The sequence below is a fragment of the Megalobrama amblycephala genome, linkage group LG20 (genome assembly GCF_018812025.1).
Source record: "Megalobrama amblycephala isolate DHTTF-2021 linkage group LG20, ASM1881202v1, whole genome shotgun sequence".
In the NCBI taxonomy this organism is placed as follows: domain Eukaryota; kingdom Metazoa; phylum Chordata; class Actinopteri; order Cypriniformes; family Xenocyprididae; genus Megalobrama; species Megalobrama amblycephala.
Genome location: NC_063063.1, coordinates 55,345 through 78,179, shown reverse-complemented (window position 1 = coordinate 78,179; position 22,835 = coordinate 55,345). Strand labels below are relative to the sequence as shown.

The 22,835-nt window shown below is 41.5% G+C and overlaps 4 protein-coding genes and 4 non-coding genes across 8 annotated transcripts; 3 read left to right on the top strand and 5 right to left on the bottom strand.

Moving 5' to 3' along the window:
- Positions 1–215: 215 nt before the first annotated feature.
- On the bottom strand, positions 216–7,781 carry foxk2a (forkhead box K2a). Its single transcript, XM_048171457.1, has 9 exons — positions 7,276–7,781; positions 6,240–6,434; positions 5,983–6,124; positions 5,751–5,897; positions 4,752–4,945; positions 4,072–4,262; positions 3,203–3,484; positions 2,488–2,673; positions 216–1,813 (listed from the first exon to the last, which is right to left on the bottom strand). Exons 1-9 carry the CDS (start codon positions 7,566–7,568, stop codon positions 1,659–1,661), a joined length of 1,785 nt encoding a protein of 594 aa, XP_048027414.1. The 5' UTR covers positions 7,569–7,781; the 3' UTR covers positions 216–1,658.
- A 566-nt stretch (positions 7,782–8,347) lies between these two features.
- On the bottom strand, positions 8,348–13,886 carry wdr45b (WD repeat domain 45B). Its single transcript, XM_048171458.1, has 10 exons — positions 13,436–13,886; positions 12,172–12,246; positions 11,690–11,791; positions 11,401–11,488; positions 10,711–10,805; positions 10,394–10,584; positions 10,115–10,200; positions 9,938–10,039; positions 9,691–9,812; positions 8,348–9,504 (listed from the first exon to the last, which is right to left on the bottom strand). The coding sequence occupies exons 1-10, from the start codon at positions 13,500–13,502 to the stop codon at positions 9,398–9,400; spliced, it is 1,035 nt and encodes a 344-aa protein (XP_048027415.1). The 5' UTR covers positions 13,503–13,886; the 3' UTR covers positions 8,348–9,397.
- Positions 13,887–13,971: 85 nt separating this feature from the next.
- On the top strand, positions 13,972–14,044 carry trnar-ccu. The gene has a single exon. It is a non-coding gene; the product is annotated as a tRNA-Arg (tRNA).
- A 241-nt stretch (positions 14,045–14,285) lies between these two features.
- On the top strand, positions 14,286–14,357 carry trnaq-cug. The gene has a single exon. It is a non-coding gene; the product is annotated as a tRNA-Gln (tRNA).
- Positions 14,358–14,839: 482 nt separating this feature from the next.
- mrpl58 (mitochondrial ribosomal protein L58) lies at positions 14,840–16,533 on the top strand. Its single transcript, XM_048171414.1, has 6 exons — positions 14,840–15,043; positions 15,172–15,199; positions 15,290–15,349; positions 15,842–15,924; positions 15,998–16,167; positions 16,242–16,533. Exons 1-6 carry the CDS (start codon positions 14,870–14,872, stop codon positions 16,324–16,326), a joined length of 600 nt encoding a protein of 199 aa, XP_048027371.1. The 5' UTR covers positions 14,840–14,869; the 3' UTR covers positions 16,327–16,533.
- A 216-nt stretch (positions 16,534–16,749) lies between these two features.
- Positions 16,750–16,821, bottom strand: trnam-cau. Its single transcript has one exon. It is a non-coding gene; the product is annotated as a tRNA-Met (tRNA).
- A 189-nt stretch (positions 16,822–17,010) lies between these two features.
- On the bottom strand, positions 17,011–17,083 carry trnar-ucg. The gene has a single exon. It is a non-coding gene; the product is annotated as a tRNA-Arg (tRNA).
- A 463-nt stretch (positions 17,084–17,546) lies between these two features.
- On the bottom strand, positions 17,547–21,486 carry si:ch1073-357b18.4 (uncharacterized protein LOC797129 homolog). Its single transcript, XM_048171455.1, has 4 exons — positions 21,114–21,486; positions 19,394–19,465; positions 18,948–19,228; positions 17,547–18,574 (listed from the first exon to the last, which is right to left on the bottom strand). The coding sequence occupies exons 1-4, from the start codon at positions 21,244–21,246 to the stop codon at positions 17,957–17,959; spliced, it is 1,104 nt and encodes a 367-aa protein (XP_048027412.1). The 5' UTR covers positions 21,247–21,486; the 3' UTR covers positions 17,547–17,956.
- Positions 21,487–22,835: the final 1,349 nt, after the last annotated feature.

Here is a 22,835-nt window from a genome sequence, read left to right as displayed (position 1 = left end):
TGGATACTGGTGTGCACGTGACAAAGAGTTTATCATCCTGATACAGCGCCATCTAGAGACACACAGCAGCTACTACACCTTCAGCAGTCTCTCACACACACACACACACACACACACACACACACACACACACACACACACACACACACACACACACACACACACACACACACACACACACACACACACACACACACACACACACACACACCACAGAAGTTATGGAGTTTTTAATTTAATTTATAAAAAAAATGCATATACCCACTGAAGCTGAACAACATCTACCACTTATTTTTCCGTGTGGAACATGTACTATCTGTGTAGACTCTTTCAGATGTTTGAACAGAATAAAATAATATTATTAACAGGCAAAGAGACTTCAACTTCAACACAAAGATAACAAACACAGCCAACGACATCTCCAATAGAAAAGGAAAAACATTGGGGAGGAAAGGAAATATTAGAAACGAAAGGTAAGTGCAGTAATGATCCCAATTGTATAAAATATTATTTTGCATTTTTTTTTCTTTCATCCTCTGCAGGTTCCCGCAGTCAGGAATCGAATCGGGTACAGCACATTTTCTCAACACGTTCATGCAAGCTGATATATTTTAACAAAGTACAAATGGAAATATATCTATCTCATAGGTTACTGGTTAAAATATGAAAAAAAAAAAAAAAAAAGAGGATGCGAGTAAACATCATTTTGATCTGATGTAATAGCGAGTAACTCAAACCCTCGATAGTGTTTCTTTTGTCTGAAAAAAATAAAAATAAGAATGAAGTAACTACATTCATTTCCATGACCACAAGTCCACGTCTTTAAAAATAAAACAGAATGAAAAAAGCCGAATGAGTTTCAGCGCTGCCTGTTTCTGTTGAGTATTTGTGCCTCAGGAAACACACACAAATAAGATCCTAAAGAACACGTACGACAAAATACTGCATATCTACTCAAGACTGCATTAGGTAGGTGGACATGGAGGCTAGCTGCCATGAGACTGGAAAAACCTGCCCACATTTCCCTTTGCCCAAGGGAAAAACGCTCATTTTTTCCATGTGTGAATCTGAAGCTGAAATGGTGAGCAGGTTCACATTTTAAGAGCTAATCGGTCTGAAATGATGTTTGGCAAGTCCGTTTCTGACCTGTCGTCTCAGCTGAATGTTCAGGACTCTGGGAACGGCGAGCACACGTCTGATACACATGCGTGACGATCACATAAATATCTATGTCGGTCATTGGCCGGGTGTTTGTTCGGGGAACACAAAAGGGGGTTCGTCTGTTTGCTCTTCATCCGCATTCAGCCCGAGACTCTCGTGATGGAGACCTTCTCTGCTGGGTTTACGCCCAGATAATACATTTCATTCTGTAACTTCAAGTAGGCTATAATAATATATGTGTGTGCATATATCTGTGAGTATTTACCTATTGGTGTAAAAGGTCCCTCCCTCCCTCCTCCAGAACAGCATCGCTCTCTCTCTCTCTCTCTCTCTCTCATAATCTAATCCTCACATCTCTCCAAAAACCACTGACATTTCATCTCACCTCACTATTTGGCACCTTGGGTTCATTAACGGGTGACGCGGGTGCAGCAGGTGCGCGGCAGGCGGGGAGAAACAAAAAAACGCGTTGAGGTCAAAGGTCAGAGACGGCTGGCCTAGTTGGTGTCGGTCTGCTTGTCTCTCTCTGCGGTGACGGCTTCGGTCTTCACTCTCTTGGCGTCGGGCTGCTCGGCCTGCTCTCCGTTCTGCCGTTTGGTGGGGAGGGACGCGGAGGCCGAGGCGTGCGTCGCCAGCATGTGCAGCGGACTCGCTGAGGACGACCAGACACAGCGCATTAGCAAAGTTAAACTATCAACAGAAAGCGTCTACTAGATTCCACTAATGCGCTCACAAAAGCCTGAGAGCACTAGTGAAAATACAGCTTTTGTCCTGTTTATGTGCAAAACTGAATCAAATAATGATGCCAGATCTGCATTAGGGGCAAAAAAACAAAAAAAAAATCAAATGAAATTTCTGCATCATAAACACTAGTGCTGCTCAACTGCAGCAAAAATCATAATCATTGTTTTGGTCAGTACTGAGATTAGGAATATTTAACATGATTGACTTCACAAATTTACTGAGCTTTTAACAGTGGATTGCCTTGAATATATATATATATATATAAATATATATATATAATTCAACTAAAACTATGTAATTAATATAAAATATTAAAATAAATACAATTAAATTAGGTAAATAAGCAAGTAAGATGCACTTCCACAACCTACAGAAAACTACTAAAACTGCAAGGGAAGGAGAGATGATCTAAAACACGTCACTGTGAACACTAACTGTTTCACAATAATCTTGTTTTCATTATTAATGCAAGTCAAAATTGTAACTGAAAAAACTCAATGATTCGCCCTAATAAACAAATACCGTGATAACCTTTGCTGTAGATATTCCTGAAAACTGTAGTAACGCTAAACCGTTCCTCACCCGTGCTGCCGGAGCCCTGCACCGCCGCGACCACATGCGTCCCGTTCTGCGTGATGGCCTTGACGGGCAGCTGATGCTGGCCCACTATAGTGACCGTCTGTATGGGGCCGGACTGCGACGTCTGGAGAATACGAGCCGTCCCACCTATAGACGAGGCCGTGATGGCGGGAACCGGCTCCACTTTCACTGAGAGAAACGTGACAAACAGCATTAAAGAGGAGCGAGAGAAGAGATCATGTACATCCAGCCCTTCTGGAAACACATTATACACAGATGCTGTCCACAGAGGTACATTTTGATTTGAGAAAAACTCAAAACTTCCAAAAAGAACAATGAAGTAGTAACGTACAGTCATAGCATTAATTACACAGCTTTTCACCAAATAAATAGTTATTTGGACTAGAAATATTGATATGACTTAAAATGGATTTAAACTCTCAGCTGTTTATTCTTATAATCCATTAGAGTGTCAAAAACACAACGCTCTCACAGAGCTACTGATACTGAAGTCTGAGACGAGGATGGCATCGGCTGAGTGTGAATGACACGGGAGAGAGCGTTGCTATTGACGACGGTCGTCATCAGGAAATTAGGCCTCGGGCCAATCGGAATCAAGTATTCCACAGAGCCGTGTAATTAGATACAGTAAATCACCAGCTGCAACTTCTGATATTCATCTCTATAATCAACATCCATAGAGCTTCTGCATGCTCACCTTTGACCTCCTGGTGCTCTCCGTTCTCGTGCGCTCCTGCTGTGACGATGCTGGACTGGGTGAACACGGGCTCCGCCACGTGCGTGTTGCTCGTAGACAGTCCGGTCACGGCCGCCACGGACACCGCAGGGATCTGATGCACCACGTGCAGCGTCTGCATGACGGGCTGCTGGGAAGCGGCAGCGGACACCGGCGTGGCCACGGCGTAGGTCACGGGTTTGATGGTCTGCGGAAGCTGGCGCTGGACTGTGATGAGAACGGGTTGGGTGTTTAGAGGTGAACCTGTGTGGGATCAAACCGGGTTAGATGCGGTTGAATCTGTCTGCTCTGTAATAATGCTGACAGCCAGAGACACACATGATGAGAAAGAGCCGTGAAATATAAACTAAGCTACTTATTTATATTATATTATATATATTATATTATTATTATATATTATTTATATTATATTATTTCTCTTTCATACTGTGAGAACAACAGTAAATGTGTGCGCTACTAAAGTCAAAAGAAAATAGATCTGCAAAATATTCAAAGTAATGAACACTGTTTCATAATAAATATTGGTTTGTAGTAAACGCCCGTTTTTCTGAATCGAATAAAATAAAATAGAATTTAAAATCAACTGTGACTTATTTTCTGGAAAATACAGTTACCACATGGAAATCAGAGTTGACCAATGAATTCAATTTCTATGACTATCACTTTTTTGTGATTAATGGACGGATGTTTGAAAATCCGTTTGATTGAGACCGATCCGTCCGGAGAATCAATCCGGCTGATTGTGAATGCCCACAGAAACCCCAAACACCCAATCCCTATACGGCTCTTGATTTCAGCACGGCCAGATCTGACGCGAGGGGTGACGTCACCTGGAGCGTTCTGTGTGAAGCAGGCCTCCTGTATGACTGCTAGTTTGGGCTGAATGGCCGGAGCCGGAGCAGGCGTGGGATCGGGGTCCATGGGAACAGGCGAGCCTTCTCTCGATAAGCTGTCTGGAGTCTGAACGCCGCTGGAGTGGGCCGACAGCGCCCCGGTGTGGTTAGGAGATGCTGGAGCGCTCCTGAGGAGAAGAGAAGAACACTGACTGAAGAAACTCGAGCAACACCGTTCATGAAGGTTTAGTGAATAGTCCACTTTAGACGTCTTAATATCCAAGTCTTGACACAAACGCTTCAGAATACCGTGACTTTATTTTCAGTCAGGCTGGTGAAGATAAGTACAGGAATAGATCACCTACAAATGACGATTCTGTCTTCATTTACTCATCTCAATCTCAGTTTAATTATAAAGCACAATTAAAACCAATGACAGTTGACCAGTGTGCTGAACAATGATTTAAATGAGTTACAATTACAATAAAAATCAAGACTAAAAAAGTAATGCAAGACGAACTACAGCAGACATCACAAGGGCTAAAGAAAATAGATGCGCTGTTGGTGCAGTTCTAACAGAAACAGGAAAGCTGGTCCACAGTTTTGGTGCAGCTACGGCGAACGAAACCGCATTAAACTCACCTTACGGTAACGAGACGGGGAGAAAATAAAATCACCTGGATGAGAGCGGGCCGAGCGGAGTCCTAAAGCAGGGAACGCCGCGCGGCCGGCGCTTGCGGAAAGCCTGTTCGATCAGCTTTCCCTCGGATGAGGGGTCGATCCTCCAGAACGAGCCTTTGCCCGGCTCCTCCTGAGATCTGGGCACTTTGATGAAATAGCGGTTTAAGGACAGATTGTGACGAATCGAGTTCTGGAAGAGAAACGTGACAAAAAAGGTAAACAGTTTGGTGAGGGTCAAAAGAAATGTAATCTCATTGGACAGAGTGCGTTTACATGCACGTTCTTAACCCGATTACGCTCAATAAGCCGACAGTGCACGCGGTCATGTAAACGCGCTCGCTGCAACGATGAAGCAGACTGTAATGAGGCCCATTAAACGGGTCGTGTCGTACTTTTCCCTCCTGTGGTCTACTTTCAGGTTTATTGTCTTTCTTTTGCCCACATGATCACTCTCCACACTTTTCTTTGCAAAACGAGGAATAGCTTTGCACATTCACTCCAGCTCCGCTCGCGAGTTTGCGCTCTTTGCAAAGTCTGCATTACGTCACAAAATGTGTAATGCGCTCTGAAATGTAAAGACTGAAACCAGCGGGAATCTTGTTAAAAGATGAACGTCAGCCACATCATGCAGTTACAAACACAGGAGGAGCCGTTTTGAGCATTTATCAGTTCTTTGGGCATTAAGGAAAAAATGCTTTAATCTTTTTAATTTATAAATGTGGATGGTCATGTGTTGATGAACCCATCTGGCTCTTATATCACAGGATCAAAAACCATGAGATTGATCATGGAATATGAGCCCTATAAATATTTGGACTAAATGGGAAAGCTAGGACTCTCATCTTGTCCCATCAATGCTGTAAACATCTTGTGGATTTTCCCAAACAATAAGTCTGTCTGGGCCGCTCGAGTTCGCCTCATCCACATACAAACACTCCAGCACTGCAGAAAGACTAAACACATGAACCGAAACAAAAGAGCCGATTGACACTCACTTGCCAGCCCTTGTCTGCCGTCCTGTAATATGGATAATTCTTAGTAATGTGGGTATATATTCCATTCAGTGTTAGTTGCTTGTCTGGAGCCATTGTGATGGCCTGAACAATGAGCTGCGCGTACGAGTACGGAGGCTTGGAGTCGTCCTGTGAAAGACAAGAAGAACGTGACGTCCACATATGCACTGATAAACGAGACATCATTAGTCAGGGTTATTAAGAAGCCACATACTTTCGGACTGTCTCCTCCGGAAGCTTCCTTGTCGTTCTCGGATTGGGAGTTTTCATTGATGAGATCCGCCGTGAGGCCACGACCCATTTTGTAGCTGGAAAGCCCCGCCCCTCGCGGACTTGACGGACATGAGTTGGCAGCGCTGAGGAAAAACGACATACGCATGACGCATTAAATCTGAGCTTTAAAAATATCCCAATGATGATAAGGCTTCAGGCCCAGGGGGCAAAGGTCAAGTGTAAGTGTAATGCACGCACCTGATTGTGCCGGTCGGAGATGGGAGTGGACTCATCAGGTGGGCGATGTTGTCGGGAATGTTGATGGTCAGCGGCGAGATCTGGGGTTGGACCGCTTTCACAGGAGACTCCGGGGCGTTCCTGCGCTCTCTCTTGTCACTGGACAAGGCCGTGAATGTAATTTTGATATTTGTGCTGGGAAACCGGAAAGTGCACCTACAAAACAGGAAACGAGCGAGTTAGCGATGTCAACCCATTACACGCTCATCAAGTGGCATTCAGAAAATAGAAATCCATGTAAATAAAACGCAGAGAGATGTTGATAAACCAGCCAGTAACAGTAGAGCCGGTTTATATATACAGACATCAGATTGATCACACGACAGACATTATTTCATCAGAAATATATATATATCTGAACCTCTGCAGTGTGTTCAGCCTCAGGTGACGTTAAAGCATGTCAGAAACGCTTCTGCTGACTATAATAAGTGTCATTAATCTTTGCAATCTGAGGTGAGGCTGATTTAATAGACTCTGCAACTTGGCAAATGATGCATCGTCTAAATAAAGATGGAATAACAATAAATGTGAACAAATTTAGTACCCTTCCTCCATGCATGTACTAAATACAAGGTCAAACTATGGCGTTAAAACTATTACTTTATTACATTAGCTAGAAACGACGATCTCATAATCAAATATGAATTATATTACTCAGGCCATTATTCAGTGTACGTCAGATGGGGGTCAATTAAAAGGTCATCGAGGACTGAATGAAGCCCAAAACACACTGACTCCTGGATCTTCGTGCAGGAATAACAGCACTATGTTCGTTTGATATGCTTTAGAAGAAAACTGCCATTAAAGACACATGATGGTGTCAGATGCAGAAGCCTTCAGTGTTGTGTAAACAGAGCGAGGCGGCAGCAGACGCGCGTTAGTCGCGCTTGTCATAATCAACACGTGCTGAAACGAAACAAAACAAATACCGCGAGCGTTCGACGCAAACGCATTCCCGCGGCGCTCGCCTAATTCCTACCGACAGACACGCGCTTACATGCGGGGAAGCTGCAGAGGAGGCGCCCCTCGCCTCTGGAACACCCCGTCCACGAACACCCCGTTTTTGCCGAGGCATCGAAGATAGAAATCTCCGCTTCCCGTTCCATCCTCGCCGGCGGAGAAAATCTCGAGGTGCCTCCGTGAAATAAAGCTCGAGTGGCCCATGCTCACGTCCACGGAGCCTTGTGACGAATTCCGACCGATGGTGACCGAGCGCTTCTTCATCAGATACTCGAACTCTCGGCCCTCGAGCCGGGCGACAACCGAGCCTGACATCCCGCTCACCGCCATCTTTATTATTTCTCTTGACGGGAATTTGACACAATAAAATGAAGGAGCAGACGGCCGTTTGTCGGTCGTGAGGCCCGGTTGCAAAATTTAGAGGGGGGGAATCGAATCAAAGGATGAGAAATAAACACGAAGGAACGCGCAGCCCGGGGACAGCGGCTCCAACCCACCGCCGCGACAGAGAGAATGAGAAAAGGATCAACTCTACCAAACAAACCGTGGAGGCGGGGCTAGCGCGACTGACAGCGGTAGCGACCAATAGCTCGCCGACTCTCGAAGAGAAAAATGCAATGCACCAATCAGCAGTAGGCGAGCGCGCGTGCAGCGCCGGGGGTTGGTTGCAGTGTGAGCTGACACGCATGTAATTAGTGTGTTGTAAGAGACGGATTGGCGATGCCACAGAGTTACCGTCGCTGCGGACATCCTACGCGCAAAATAACAAGCTTTAGACTGCAATGGTGCTTTACCGAAGAGATATGATAATCCACTCATCTTCACACGACTTTGGTGGCCTTGGGCGATGACTGTGTGTTGTAATTATTTACTTGGAAACTATTCCAGAGCAGCTTCAGTCTGCTCGTGTGCTTCTGTAATGATGCTAGTAGCGATAAACAAATCAGCATGCAAGAAAAATATGCAGCATCACCTTTGCCAAGTTCCTCAAACTGCACAACCCTAACAGAGAGAGAAGAGAATCACACTCACACTCATCTATATCCAAGACAAGAGTTATTCCCAACCAGATCTGGTTACACCTCGTTAACATGAAAAAATTGCCATTCTTTATTTTTACAATCATCTTTAATTTGTCATAAGATACTGAATTCTGTGGGCATCATCATCATCTTCATGAAATTATGCATATCATTTGCATGTTATCAATGACAAAAGCATCAAACGAGTAACAAAATAGCTTATAGATACATTTCAAAGAACAGTTATAAGAATGAAGACAGAAACTAACTAAAAAACACTACGTTCTTCAGGTGATCAGACTGGCACGTCTGGTTCGAGTGCGCGAGTCTTTAAAAGAGATCGGCGACTGCGACACTACAATCTGCAGCCGCGTTTCAAGAGTTTACAGTCTACATCCAAACTACTGCTTACGTTAACCTTAATTGAAGTAGCAATGTAGTTATTCTCGATTAGTTTGTGAAGAAATTTTATTTGAAACAATGGAGAGTGTAAATGTGGACTAAATATGATCATGTTGTGCTCGTTTCACGTCTCTCGTGTGATAGCACAGTCACTGAAGTAAAACTTTTACACTGAGATAATATTGTTTCCTTAAAGCCGACGAATCCTTGCCAAAGAAAAATACTGCATTACATGAAATGAGAAGCACACATTTACACCATAAAATGTCTGTTTTGTTATACTAGTCTATAGAATATGTAGTTACGTAATTTTCATCTGGTGCTCTTACAGCAAGAAAAACAATATCTAACACTAACAAATACATAGTGTGAATGATGTACATGTACACCCACCTCTCGCCTGAATTACATTAGATCAGGTTAGTGGACAAAGAGAATCGCTCTCGCTACCTAGCCAAGGACATCAACGCTTAAAAAATCCCATGGAAGACCATTTAAAAAATGCTGTCCTTTCAAAAAAATAAGGTTTCCCTCGTCACTCCACAGAAAGCGAATTCTGCGCTCACAGTTTTTCAGTCATCTCTCGTCTTCTGTGGTTTGAGTCGAGAGAATTTAGAGTTTCTGTGTGTCTCTGCGTCACGGTCGCCTCCGAATGCCCCTGGAGTCTTTTGACATCCTGGAAACTTTGAGATGTCGAGAAAGAAGCAGTCTGGTAAAGTGAAGTAGTGTCTGCGCTCAGATCTTCTCGTCGGTCATTTCCAGGAACTGCGCGTACACGTCCCTCGAACACTCGCCTTTCTGGTTGAACAGAAACTTGTAGTAGCTGCCGTCGGAACAAATGGCTGGAAGAGGGAGGGAACGGGTCGGTGGGAAAGTTGGTCACTAAACAGCTGAGAATGACCGTTTGCTTATTCACAACACATGCATATTCATATTACACGGTTCTTTTTGATAATATGACCTCATGCGTAAAAAGTGTGCTTTCAATACCAGCACAGAGGAGCTCTTAAAAACAAGCTTCACTCTACCTATGACAGCGTTGGGTTCTGTTCCAAAGGCACAGACGCAGGCCGAACCGGACGGGACCTGGAACTTGGAGAAACTCCATTTGGAGCTGAAATACTTGGGGAGAAAACTGGCCGATGCCAAGCTGAGGTAAAAGAGGGTTTGAGGGACATGTGAGCAAGATGCCTGCACTAAAATACGTGAACATAAATGCCAGACAATAGCAGCAACGTCTGATCATTAAAACCCCGAGTGTGCTTCAACACGAACCTGGACTGCTTGTTCCTTTTGGGATCCTCTGCAGCAAATATGTGGACTGTGCCGTGATCGCTCGAAACGCAGATGAGCGACGCGTCCTGGTTGAAGTTGATGCTGAAGTACAAATACACGGTTATAAACACACACACGTTGCTCTTTACAGTAATAGAGTAGGATGTAATGGGTTACCAGTATATATTGGCAGTCTGTGAGCCTCGTCTCAGCTCCTGGATGAGATGACCTGCTGAGGTGTCGAATATTCTGATCAGGGTCCCCTAGAGAGAGGACAGATTCTCCATTAGCCAAGCACTGACGTATTCTTGGCCATTCAGTGTCGGAAGTCAATCTAGTGACGTGATCGGACAGAGCAGTTTGCTGTGTGTGTCAATGTGTGACGTCAACACAAGAAACGAATACAAAGACAATTGAGGTGGCGATGCCAAAACCACCAGTGGCGCGAGAACTGACTTTTTCTGACGCCGTGGCGATCCGTGTGCCCTGCAGGTTGAGCGCCACGCAGCACAGCGCCCCCTCGTGAGCAGGAATATCCACCGGCGGTTTCTCCGTGTTGGCCAGATCGACTATCTGAACGTGTCCGGAGTGCGTGGCTGGGAACGCCAGCAATGAATTGTTGCTGTTTGGGCACAAGACACACAAACCTGCAGAGACGGTCAGAGTGAGTGTTCTTATTCAACACAGTACAGTTCTTATGTCTGTCCCGCAGATTAGCTTATGAGAGCACAGATGAATCGCTACTATTCTCTGTGAATGTAGTGATGACCTACCTTTGGGGTTATAGCATGTTTCAAAGACGTGCAGCTGATGAGGATTATGGGTAAATGTAAAGACTTTAATCATGGAATCCAGAACCACCACAATTCTGAAACACCAAACGAAGAGGTTGAGCTAGAAGAAGGAACTTAAAGCTGATTATTACTGTAAGTTCACAGGCTAAGGAGTGTCGTAAAATGTAAAAGTAATTTGTGTGCGTGTTTTTGAAGCATTGCACAATCACAGACGCTCGTGATAACCATCAGACAACAATGACTTCAGGAGCTTTAATAAGCCTCTAAAAGACTCTTTTTGATGTGTTCATTGTAATGCCATCCGTTGTTATTCATTCTATTACTGACTTTTCACTTTTTCTTCACTTTTGAACTGTACTGTATTATAATAAATTATTCCAGGAGTTTTTGTTATGGTATCAAAATTAGCACCATGTGTAGCATGACATTTCATTGGTATTTCTGTACAATATTTATCAGTCAATGTCAAAGATGGTTAAAGTAACCTGAAGTTATGGCTGATCTGTAATATGATGCTGCTGTACTGCATCTGTGATACTGGAACTTTGAATCTCCTAAACCATTTTATCTCTAAAACATCCTGAATCAGTTGTCAGATATTTTCACAATCAAAATCTAACAAATATTATACCAAAGTATTTAAACGCATATGAGCTCGAGTTCAAATACCTGTCACGGCGAAGCTTCACCGCTTTGACCTCAGTGGAAAACTCGATCTCTATCACAGTCTTTTTCTTGAGATCATCCCAAATCATCACTAACAAAGATGCAAACATATGTTTTTAGAGATTTACTTGCATATTACACTTATGCTAAATTCTTTCATAAACATCAAATATGTTTATAAATTACCCACTGAAGTCAGAACATGCACTAAACGTGTGTCACCTTGTTTCACAACTTTAGCAAATGATGCCATAAAGCCTTCGACCAACATCCATCTCAAAGAGAAATATACCTTTATTGGGGGGGTACTTGGGTTTTTTCCCGCCTCCCACGAGCGCAAGATAATTGCATCGAAAAAGCATCTCCACGTGACCAACGCCTCCCTCCAGAAACTCTGAACAAAGAGAATCACTGAGTCATCAGCTGCCACAGTAAAGATCCATAAACTGCGAGAGGTGAATGAGTAACTGTTGCTAAAGCTGCTCCTCGTGTGTGTCTGTAAACTATTCCTGAGTCATCATGCAGTCAAAGAGCAGGACTGAACTACAGACAAACGGATCTCTTCATCTGCTGTATGTATTTGCATTAAAAGCAGCAAGTTTTAAAAATCACATATGAAAAATGAATAAGTTACTAACTATCACATATTGTTGTAATACTGTGTTATCCCTTGCTGTAGCGGCGTCTGATCTGAAGTGTTTTCACCTGTAAACATCTGTCCGTCTGAATCTAGTGAATGAACATCTGCAGCCGGTGTCTGAACAGCAGACTCACCTTGTTTTTCCTTCTCTTTGAGCGGGTCTGTGTTATACACCCTGAATCCATTTTCCATTCCACAAGCAAAACATCCTGGTGGGGAAAAACAGACATTTTAAGGGAAATACTGGCATTTCCTGTGATCTGCTGTTTGACCTTCAAGAGGACAGTGCTGGAGATGGACTACTGACCCTAACCAACCCTAACTAACCCTAACCCTAACTAACCCTAACCCTAACTAACCCTAACCCTAACCAGACTAACCAGATCCACATAAAGGTGTCAGTATCAGATACACGCCTGTACATGTCCATGTGGCTTGAGAACCAATTATATTTATGAGAATCCATTTATTAGCATCTTCCTGGGAAGCAATTAGTGAGAGAAGTACAACAAATCGATTGATTGATTTTAAGGCCCGGTTTCACAGACAGGGTTAGATTAAGCCAGAATCAGTTCAATTAGGGCATTTAAGTAGCATTTATTAACTGCCTTAGAAAACAAACATAACTGATGTGCATCTTGAGACAAAACAATGTCACTTACACATTTTAAGATATCTCAGTGATATCTGATTTGATTTAAAACATCTCAAACATGAGGAGATCGAGATATAGAGCTTCATTACATCCAGTTATGATTATTAGATGTAAATGTCACTGTGACAGAGAGAAACCTGCATAAATCCGTATTTTAAACCCGTCTTCATTCTCAGTGGCTTTAACGCGTCAATAAATGCTGCTTAAATACAGTTATTTGAGCCCACATTGTGGTATAGTTATTAACGCACGTTATCGAATCCTGACAGACTTTAATAACACACAACAGAGTTATTTAGCTTAAATGAAACCCAAATGCTCAGATTGAAAGCTAGCGCTATTACAGTTAGCATGGCTAACCCTAACTGTCAATGTTTATTTGACAACATGTGAAACATGGTCACTTTTCAACGACGTTACCGTCGATATTCATAGCTAACGTTACAATTGTTGGTCAATTACAATAAAAACATAAATACAAACACGCTGACAGCAGCCCTAAAGGAAACAATCATGTGATCTCTGTGGCTAACCAGCTGTTCGTTAGCTTGCTAGCCAAAACAGCAGTAATGTTCATCAAGTTTAACATTTCTTACAACCAGACTCTTAGACTGGCAACAACAAGCAGAATGAAAACACTGATGTGTTTTAATGTGTAAAATAAATAACAGTTCTCTGGCCCTGATTCATAACGGTTACGGTGAGTAATGTTAGCTTGCGTTAGCTGATAGTAAACATCTTACCGTGATCCTGGTTAAATCCAGCATACAGTAATCCATTACCGTGAGGGTTTGATGGTAATAAATTCATAGTGCTTGGTGTTACTGGTCTGATCAAAACGAAAAGACTGTAACCCTAACTAAAGGACGGCATTAGGAGCTGTAGGCTAATGCTACACAGCCCAGTTTCGCGTCATGACTGTCTGTCAGGAAATAGAGTTGGCCGCGCGCCTGCGGTTCCTCCCGCCGCACCGACTGAGCTCCGCCGCGATCCACTGCAGAAACACGCTGCTCACGCGTTATGTGATGTGTTTGCTTTCTTAATAATCAGATATGACCAAAACATAAGACAACACATGACTTATGGACAACTGCTATCGTTATTTTATTGTATATATTTTATGTGTTACAAGAAACACGCGGTTATACTAAAGATTTTTTATATATACAGGAGCGAAAATGATACTGCAAGCGACAGTAAAATACCAGAAGATGGAAGTGAAAAAAACGGAAGCGTCTCGTGTATAAGTATGAAACTGTTCCGAGTGTTTATCGTCACCGCCCCAGTGGCCTAATGGATAAGGCACTGGCCTCCTAAGCCAGGGATTGTGGGTTCGAGTCCCATCTGGGGTGATTTATTTTTACATCCAACGAGTCTTTTAATCGCGCATGCGATCCCAGAAACGGTCTAACGGTGGATAATTCAGTTTAATATGTTACAAAGAAGGGTAAATCTCGGATCAGGTGTTCCCTATGGCTACCTAGAGGAGAAACGAACGGATATTTAATATCACATAAGTTCATTTTACTCTGCCTGAAAAAAATTATATTACAGTCCATTAAAAACACTCTTTGAATCCGCTTAAGAACGAGCGGTTCCATGGTGTAATGGTTAGCACTCTGGACTCTGAATCCAGCGATCCGAGTTCAAATCTCGGTGGAACCTTCCCTATTGTTTACCTTCACTGTCAAGGGGAAATAATTACACACTTCTTTCCGTCTCTCTTATTATGAACCTTATAAAACAATGAAAATGAACATACGCACCAGCAGTAGACATGTGTTTACAGCGACATTGTAAAGTTTTTCAAAAATGACCACTGTAAAGTCATTATCACAAACAACATTTTTGATCTCAGATGTTATTCTTGCACTCCTATTTTGAGAAAAACCACAACTACAAACAAACGCAATTTAAAGATTAAAGCTCTTTTGGGATGATTTGTGCCAGGCTCAGCGTCTGCCTCTAATATTAGATACTTGCTAAGACTGAACAATGCCATATATGAGGCTAAAATTAGTCAATGAAATTTGTGGCTTTGAAAAGGATGTAGGGCTGATATATATATATATATATATTTTATAATTTCTGTTTAATTTTAAGCTGCATGTATGAAGTAACCGCCCATTTGACGCAAAAGCGGATGTTTTTCTTGCACGTGGTTCTTCGTTTTCAACATGGCGGCGGCATCCATGGTTACAAGTTTCTGTTTCTTACAGCTGAATAATCTGTCATGTTCGAGGAATCTGTGCCGTCGATTACTGACTGTATTCAGTAGTGGTAAAACGCGATTGAAACTCTATGCAGATAGTAGTGATTTTCACATGAAAAAAGCATCGCATTTCACACAGGTGAAACATGTTTTTTATCTCCATAATTTAAAAACATAATTTCTGCATTTGCTCCATGACTAAATTATGTGCGACATCTCATTGCTTCTGCCAACATAACTGTGATAAACATAACTGTTTATTGTCAGGAAGATCTGCTCTCGCACATCCCTGTTGGTAAGAGGTTCATCATCGACACCAGATGTGTTTATTATTATAACTCAACTGGCTGAAGCTCTTTTCTACTGAAACTCTGTCTTTCCTCAGATAAACTGAAGATAACATACAGTCGGAGCAGCGGACCGGGCGGCCAGCATGTCAACAAGGGTAAACCGTGTTAATGACTGATGATCTGGTTCGGGTCAGTAACAGACAGAGTCGCTCGTGTTTTGCGCTGATCGTTGCTTCATGGCGCCACCTGCTGACGCGACGATGAAACCTGCTGTAACCCGCTTTAATAATAATAATAAATAATTGGTTACATTTATATAGCGCTTTTCTGGGTACTCAAAGCGCTTTACATATTGAAGGGGGGGATCTCCTCCTCCACCACCACCACCACCACCACCACCACCAATGTGCAGCATCCACCTTTAACTAGTGAACCGTGTGTGTTAGTGCAGACTGCACACAAATATATTAACATTAATACATGTTAAACATGCTGAAATGAGTGTGTGTCTGATGTGATTTATAGAAAAAGTGGTTCAAGACAGGAATGGATTTGTCAAATAATAATGTACTTTCTGTTCAGATTAAATGTGAATTTTATATACACATTCATTTTTTCACCTAATATTCTGTAATGCTGGTTTGCAGTCAGTACGAAAGCAGAGGTCCGCTTCCATGTGCAGACAGCAGAATGGATTCCAGAAGAAGTGAGGAGGGAGATTCTCCTGAAGGTGAGAGTAACATGTACGTATGTATGTACATGCATGTGTGTAACTGCTCACGCATGAACACTTGTGTCAACAGAATAAAACTCGTGTCAACAAAGCAGGAGAGTTAATCGTGACCTCTGAGATGAGCAGAAGCCAACAGAGGAACCTAGAAGACTGTCTTCAGAAGATCTCAGAGATGATCGCTGCAGCCAGTCAGCGGCGGCCGGAGCCGGAGCCGGAGGATCTCGCCCTCAGAGCTCACAGGTGAGATGAAGCACAGAGAATCACAGAGAATTGCTAATGCAATGTTGTGTCACAGTGCTGTTTTTTGTTTTCAGATTAGATAAAAGAAATTTGGAAAGACTCAAGCAGAAGAAGATACATGCTGCAACAAAGCAAGCAAGACGAGTCGACTTTGACTGAACCCAAAACATTATTTCATTTGTTCTGTATTCAAATTTTGATTAAAAACTCACCAAAATATCACACTGTAAAAGTTGTTGTTGTATGTATAGCATGTACTGAATTATGTCAGATTATTTATAACTTTTTTTCTGAAAATAAAATTTTAGATTTGAAGCAAGATTTAATAAACTGTAAACCTGTGTTAAAGCAAAGAGCTGGTTTATATTATACATGTGCTTTGACTGTTAGTAGAGGGTAAGACAGAGTTAAAGTGTTTGAATAACACACTAGAAAAACCCCATTACTCATCCAATCGTGTTCATTGGCTTTTTTAAATGTGAATGAAACTGAAAAATTGAATAAAATATAAAGAACTAAACCTATTTTTTGATACAGTGTCACAGAGAAATCCGCAACTTTGTTACGGGAATAAAAGGATACTAGCAGAGGATGGTTTCGATCCATCGACCTCTGGGTTATGGGCCCAGCACGCTTCCGCTGCGCCACTCTGCTGCTGTGGTGAAGCGGGATTTATCTGCTAATAGTCATCTATATGTCACCAACAGACTGACTTTCAAGCGTTAGTTGACACATGAATTTATACTTTGTTTTGAAAAGCAAATTCACGGATTTCATTTTTAAATGATATTAGTATGTTTTACTTATATATATAAAAAGAAAGAAAGAGAGCGAGAAAAGAACCGACCACGAAGGGACTCGAACCCTCAATCTTCTGATCCGAAGTCAGACGCCTTATCCATTAGGCCACGCGGTCGACGTAGACGTAATATTATCATTACATGTATGTATTATTCACTAACGTAAATTCTCAAACGTAACTGATTCCTGTAATCCTGCTTTAGCGTTTTTGCTTGTTGTACATCCATGTGAAATAGCGGTCGAATAATGAACGAGCACTGTCCTTTTAACCAACTTAACTTGTCAGTTTTCATGTACCATGGCATGTGATGTCATTAAGTACTTATGCATCTACCAACAGTCGGACACACTCAACACACCCTAACGGGTTTCTCACCGCAGAATTTGCTCATCTCAAACGAGCCTGATCCTTAAGCCGTTTTAAGTAATGCATAAAGAAATTGCGGGTTGTAAAATAAGGCATCGTTCAGCTGTTACAGTCAAAGCACTGGGGACTTCATCAGTTTTGGAGGCAGATTATTTGGCTTGCATTGAATAAGAGCCAGTGTGGTGTGTACTGTGCTACTGACCACTAGAGCAACAAGAATGACTGCATGTTTATTCTTATTTTTCATTTTAAAACCGTCCATCTTCCAAAAGGAGTTTTTTCCCCCCTTCATTTACAACTATAATAATAATATTTTTTGTGACTGAACATTAAACAATACTGATATTGAGTGTCAAATAGTAGTCAAAACTAAAAACCCTCTGTGGAACAATGTTGTAAAACAATAAAACATGAAAACATCTTTTTTTTTTAGGCACTGTATGATAATGTGTTAAAGAGTCCATATGTTTGTGTTTTTACATTTTGCTTTCAAGCTTTTAACAGTAACCAGGATCTCAAATCAATGACTTAAATATACTATTAACAACAGTTCATACACTTCAAATCAAATTCAATTCAGTTTCAAAAGCAATATTAGCACAAGAGAAACAGGAAGATCTCTCAGTGTTTATCAGCCAGCCTCTGAAGCAGCGCGATGATGGTGTCCTGTTTGGACGAGATCAGCTCCAGCGCCGTCGCCATCCTGCCCATGGCATCAGCCGTGGCCCGCGCCGCTCTCTCCCTGCGCCGCTCGCGCGCCTCTGTCTTGCGCTGGTGTTGCTCGTCTAAACGAGCTCGCTCTTCTTGACCGCTGAGGAAATTGCGAAGAAGTAAAGTGCGTTCCTCGGCCTGCCCGTGCTGCTGAGCGACTCGAGAGGCGGCGGAGTTGAGCCGGAGGTGCCGTAATCTCCGCTTCAGAGGCTGGCGGTTCACCGGCGGAGCTGGCTTTGGTGAAGGGGACGGCAGAGGTGCGTCTGTGCTGCAGGAGGGGCTGGCGGTCAGTTTCGGGCTGACCTTGCAGAGCACTGGGGACGTCACCAGCGTCGGGATCTGGGAAGAGGTTGTGATGATTCCGGTGGGAAGCAGACACGGAGCGGCCACCGCAGCCACCGGAACACTGCTGGATGGAGGATCCTCAGACTTTACAGATGCTTTGGCTGTAGTTGCAAATCCAACAAGAGTGGCTGAAGCAGGGCCTCGCTGAACAAACTTAGTCTTTCCTAATATATTGTCCATCATCTGTGATTAATAAACAACAGAACAGAACAGAGATCATTCAGTCACTGTAATTCCACCATCATAAGTTTTCTGTGTCCATGATGATCCTACAATAACTTCAGGATTGTTCTAAGGGTAAGCTATACTGTATTCAACATTTTAATATTTATTATTCAGGTTTTTCAGGTATTTTTTTTTCAGGTTATTCAGGTATATTCTCATTCAAGTTTAGTGTTTCTAAAAAAGGAAGGGTATTTGAGACTCTTGCAATAATACGATTTCTTGAAATGAGAATATAGTGAACGTCTGCAGCCAAGTCATATGATAAAAAAAACATGCTGGAAGCTTTATGAAATGAATATGCATTATTAATAACATGTTTCCAATCTCTTACCTCAAAGTACTCCCACGAGGTCTTTGTTTGGCCGCCACACAACAAGCTGCGATCTTTAACTCTCTTGTATGTAACGATGAGGTTATTCCATTTTCTGCGAATCTTCTCCACAGGTAAGGAGTGACCGTGACTTTCCAGTTCTTTTTGGACGCTCTGGAAGAGAAGCGATCGCTCTCGTGCGCTGTAAACGTCCCAGCACCTCTGCATGGCTTCGATCAGGTGCACAATGGCACCGTGGGTAAACTCAGAAGATGTGGAAACCGCCTCAATCCCTCGAACACCTGGAGATTTTGTGGATTGCAATACAATGTTAAATCAAAACATTTCATTTTTTATTTAAACATCACAATCAGCACATTATCTAGAAAAAAACAGCTGTTCATTTACAAATACTACAGCTGGACAATACTTTGTGATATATGATATAAATGCTCCATAACACTGACCATGCGGGACTTTGTTGTCTCTGTTGTTAAAAACTGCTGACGTTGGTAAAGCACTGTTAACACTGATGGGATCTGTGAACAAACACAACGAAGAAGTTGAAGAACAGCTCTATCACTTCTATAGAGAACAGCTGGGCTCGGTAGGTTACTTTTTACTTTTACTTTTATTTCACTACAGATTACAAAATACATGCTTTTAAAAGTCATCTGTAACGTATTTTGTTAGATTACCCGAGTTTCGTAATTTAATCTAACTACTTTAGAATACTTTGGAATACTAATAATATGTAGCACAAAAAATGGTACTTGCAAGTTTTTATTTCACAATTCTGACCTTTTTGTCCAGAATTACGTGATATAAAGTCGCAATTGCGAGTTATAAAGTCAGAACTGAGATATAAACTCGCAATATTGAGAAAAGATGTCAGAATTGCGAGATATAAACTCACAACTGAAAGAAAAAACAGTCAGAATTGCAAGTTATCATGCAATTTTCATGCAAAAAACCTAATCCTGGCTTAGCCTAAGCCCTGTCTGTGAAACCGGGCCTAAATCTCACAATTCTGAGATAAAAACTCGCAATTACCTTTTTTTTTCTTTTTCTTTTTTTTTTTTTTTACAATTACAAGGGACTCACAAAACATGAAAACAGTCATGGATCATCCAGGTCAGGGCAGGACAGTTCAGATTCAAGGGTCTGTGCATTTTTTAATGGGGCATTTTATATCAATTCAGTCATTTGTCTTGTGGAGTATATGTAAACATCTGTTATGTGAAATAACTTATTCAGGACAGTACTAGCTAAATAAAAATAACATGCAATTTTTATGATCCCGCTTTTTTTGTTAAAATGATTCAAATGCTGCATATTCTGCAAGGAGTATGAAGCTTATGAGCAGAACTGTAGCTTATGATGCTTTAATCTTTAATTGCTGTTTACATTAATTTCCCGTCACAGTTTACATTAATGTTTAAATAAAATAAATGACATTAAAATTCAAAGTAATCACTTTGGTAATCTAAAATACTTTTCGAATGTAACTGTAATGAAAACAGTTGCTCAAATTCTGTATTTTAAAAACATAACTTAGTTATTTCGTTACACCCCAACACTGCTTGGAGGTATTTGGATCCAAGCCATGAACCAAACCTGAGACGAGTCTAAACATTAAGAAGTGTTTTGTTTGTTTGTTTGTTTGTTTGTTTAAAGAAGGGATTAGCTACTCATCCCATGAAGCACTGCAATCGATGTGATCAAATAAGAAAACTCAGTATAAAATGATTGATTTATAGACATTTACTTAAAAGTAAATATATTTTATGTTTACAGCAAAACAATAAATTTATACAACTATATAAGTTGTTTTAAGAGTGTAGGGAAACTGACTTGATCACATAGTTTGCAATGAGATTTTCTGGCAAAGCAACAACGACTTCTCTGATTGGTAGAACTCTCTTAAGGATTATGGGTAGTGCAGTTCTTTATTATTATTTTTTAATGAAGCTAAAAATCACACTGGCTTGTGCAGAGGTAGACAGAGGTAGACAAATGTTTATATGTTATGCTTATAACATTTCTCCATGAAGAAATTAATTAGTTTAAGTCTAATTAAGTGTCTATATTGCGCATACAGTAGCCAACTTCACTAAAAGAAGCAGTCAAATGCTTAAACAGTGAAAGGATTTATTAAAACTGGACGAAATCCAGCGATAGACTCACAGAGCAGAACCGGAGCCGCGGCCTCGAGCTGTGACGCTCGCGCAGAACACGAGCCTGCAGGCGCGGCGTCATCATCGCATAACGGCACGCAACTCGCCGCAGACGACTGATTCCTGAGAGGAGTGCCCATCATTACAGCGCAGTGCGAGACGCGAGGACTTGCAGGAGGCGAGGGACACTGACACTAGCAGACGCGCTACACCTTGTGAAGTTTCACAACTTTCCTGGGCAGAGATCAGTAAAATCCCGCTCACATTTTGAGCTACTTTCAGTTCACCATAACGGAATTAGTAGAGAAATGATTTGGCCAGTGCAATCCGAGCGACGGTTTATAAAGATTTAAGATCAAGTGTAATGGCTGCGCTCCTCACCATGTAACTGCGCAACTCTGCTGCGCGTGTGTCTCTCGCCATTGGCTGCTGGTCGCCTGCGTCACACGCAGTCTCTGCAGACGCGCATCGCAGACGACGACACTAAAGATGCGCGGTCTGTGACCTGTGAGATCATTCATTAGTGTAAGATCTTTACTTTGTACTCAATCTGAAAGCTTGAACAAAACGGGGGTCGTTACAGAAAATTACACAGTTTTTGCGATTAATCAAGCATGCATCTCTCGGTGTTCAGCGTTAGTTCAGCCATACAGCTGCATTTAAATGGTTCCAGTTTTGCCACATTAGTTTGCAGGGCTTGCAGTGAGTCGTCTTGGTTATTTCCTTTACTCCACAAGAATCAGAACTTTTATATAATCAAAATCGATGTTACTTCTAGGTTAAAAAAATGTAGGTAGATTTTGTTGTTTATTTGGTGCAATAACATAAGAACTGTACTTACCTCCAGATGGCGATGTTGAATAATTAATTGTCATTTAACTGAGCGAAAACTTGGACCAAATGAATCAAGAATTGCAGCGTTGTTATATATATTCATATTTAATATATATATATATATATATATATATATATATATATATCTTACATAAACAGTTTATACATAGTAAAAAACTTACATTCTCGATTGGGTTCTGATTGGTTCATTGTATTCTAAACTTAATTGGCAATCAATTGTTGAAGCTATTAAGGTGTTCTGACCCAAAGATCTATTACAAACCTGGGCCAAGTTTAATCCAGTAACAGCATCACAGCTGGCAAAGGGGCGTGTCTGACTTTGACATGTTTATATTGCCATTATTATGTAATCAAAATGAAAGTTATTATTGCTGATCTTCAATGATAATGTCAAGTTACTTTAATGTATTTGCACCAAAAAATGATAAGGATTTATGCTGATATCGTCCAAAACCACACTTTGCCAGGCGTGTTTCCAAACTTTTGGAGGGTAGTGTGTGTGTGTATATATATATATATATATATATATATATATATATATATATATATATATATGAATTACACAATAAAATTTTTTACACAATAAAATGTTTACATATACCTATTTGTTTTCACTAATTATGGCTATGGGTGCAAACTTTGGTTACCTGGCTGGAGAGACATTTTTAATTTCATATTAATGCAAATTACCCAAATACTTAAACCTGAACTTGTTCTAGATGCACATTTTTAAAACTGTCCCTATTAAAGGTGCAGTAAGTGATTTATGTGAAATCACCGAAACACACCCTTATCCAAAAGGATCACACCCCTATATTGATAGCCCCGCCCCCAAATTCACAAACACTATGCAGAACAGATACGTCTCCCATCATTA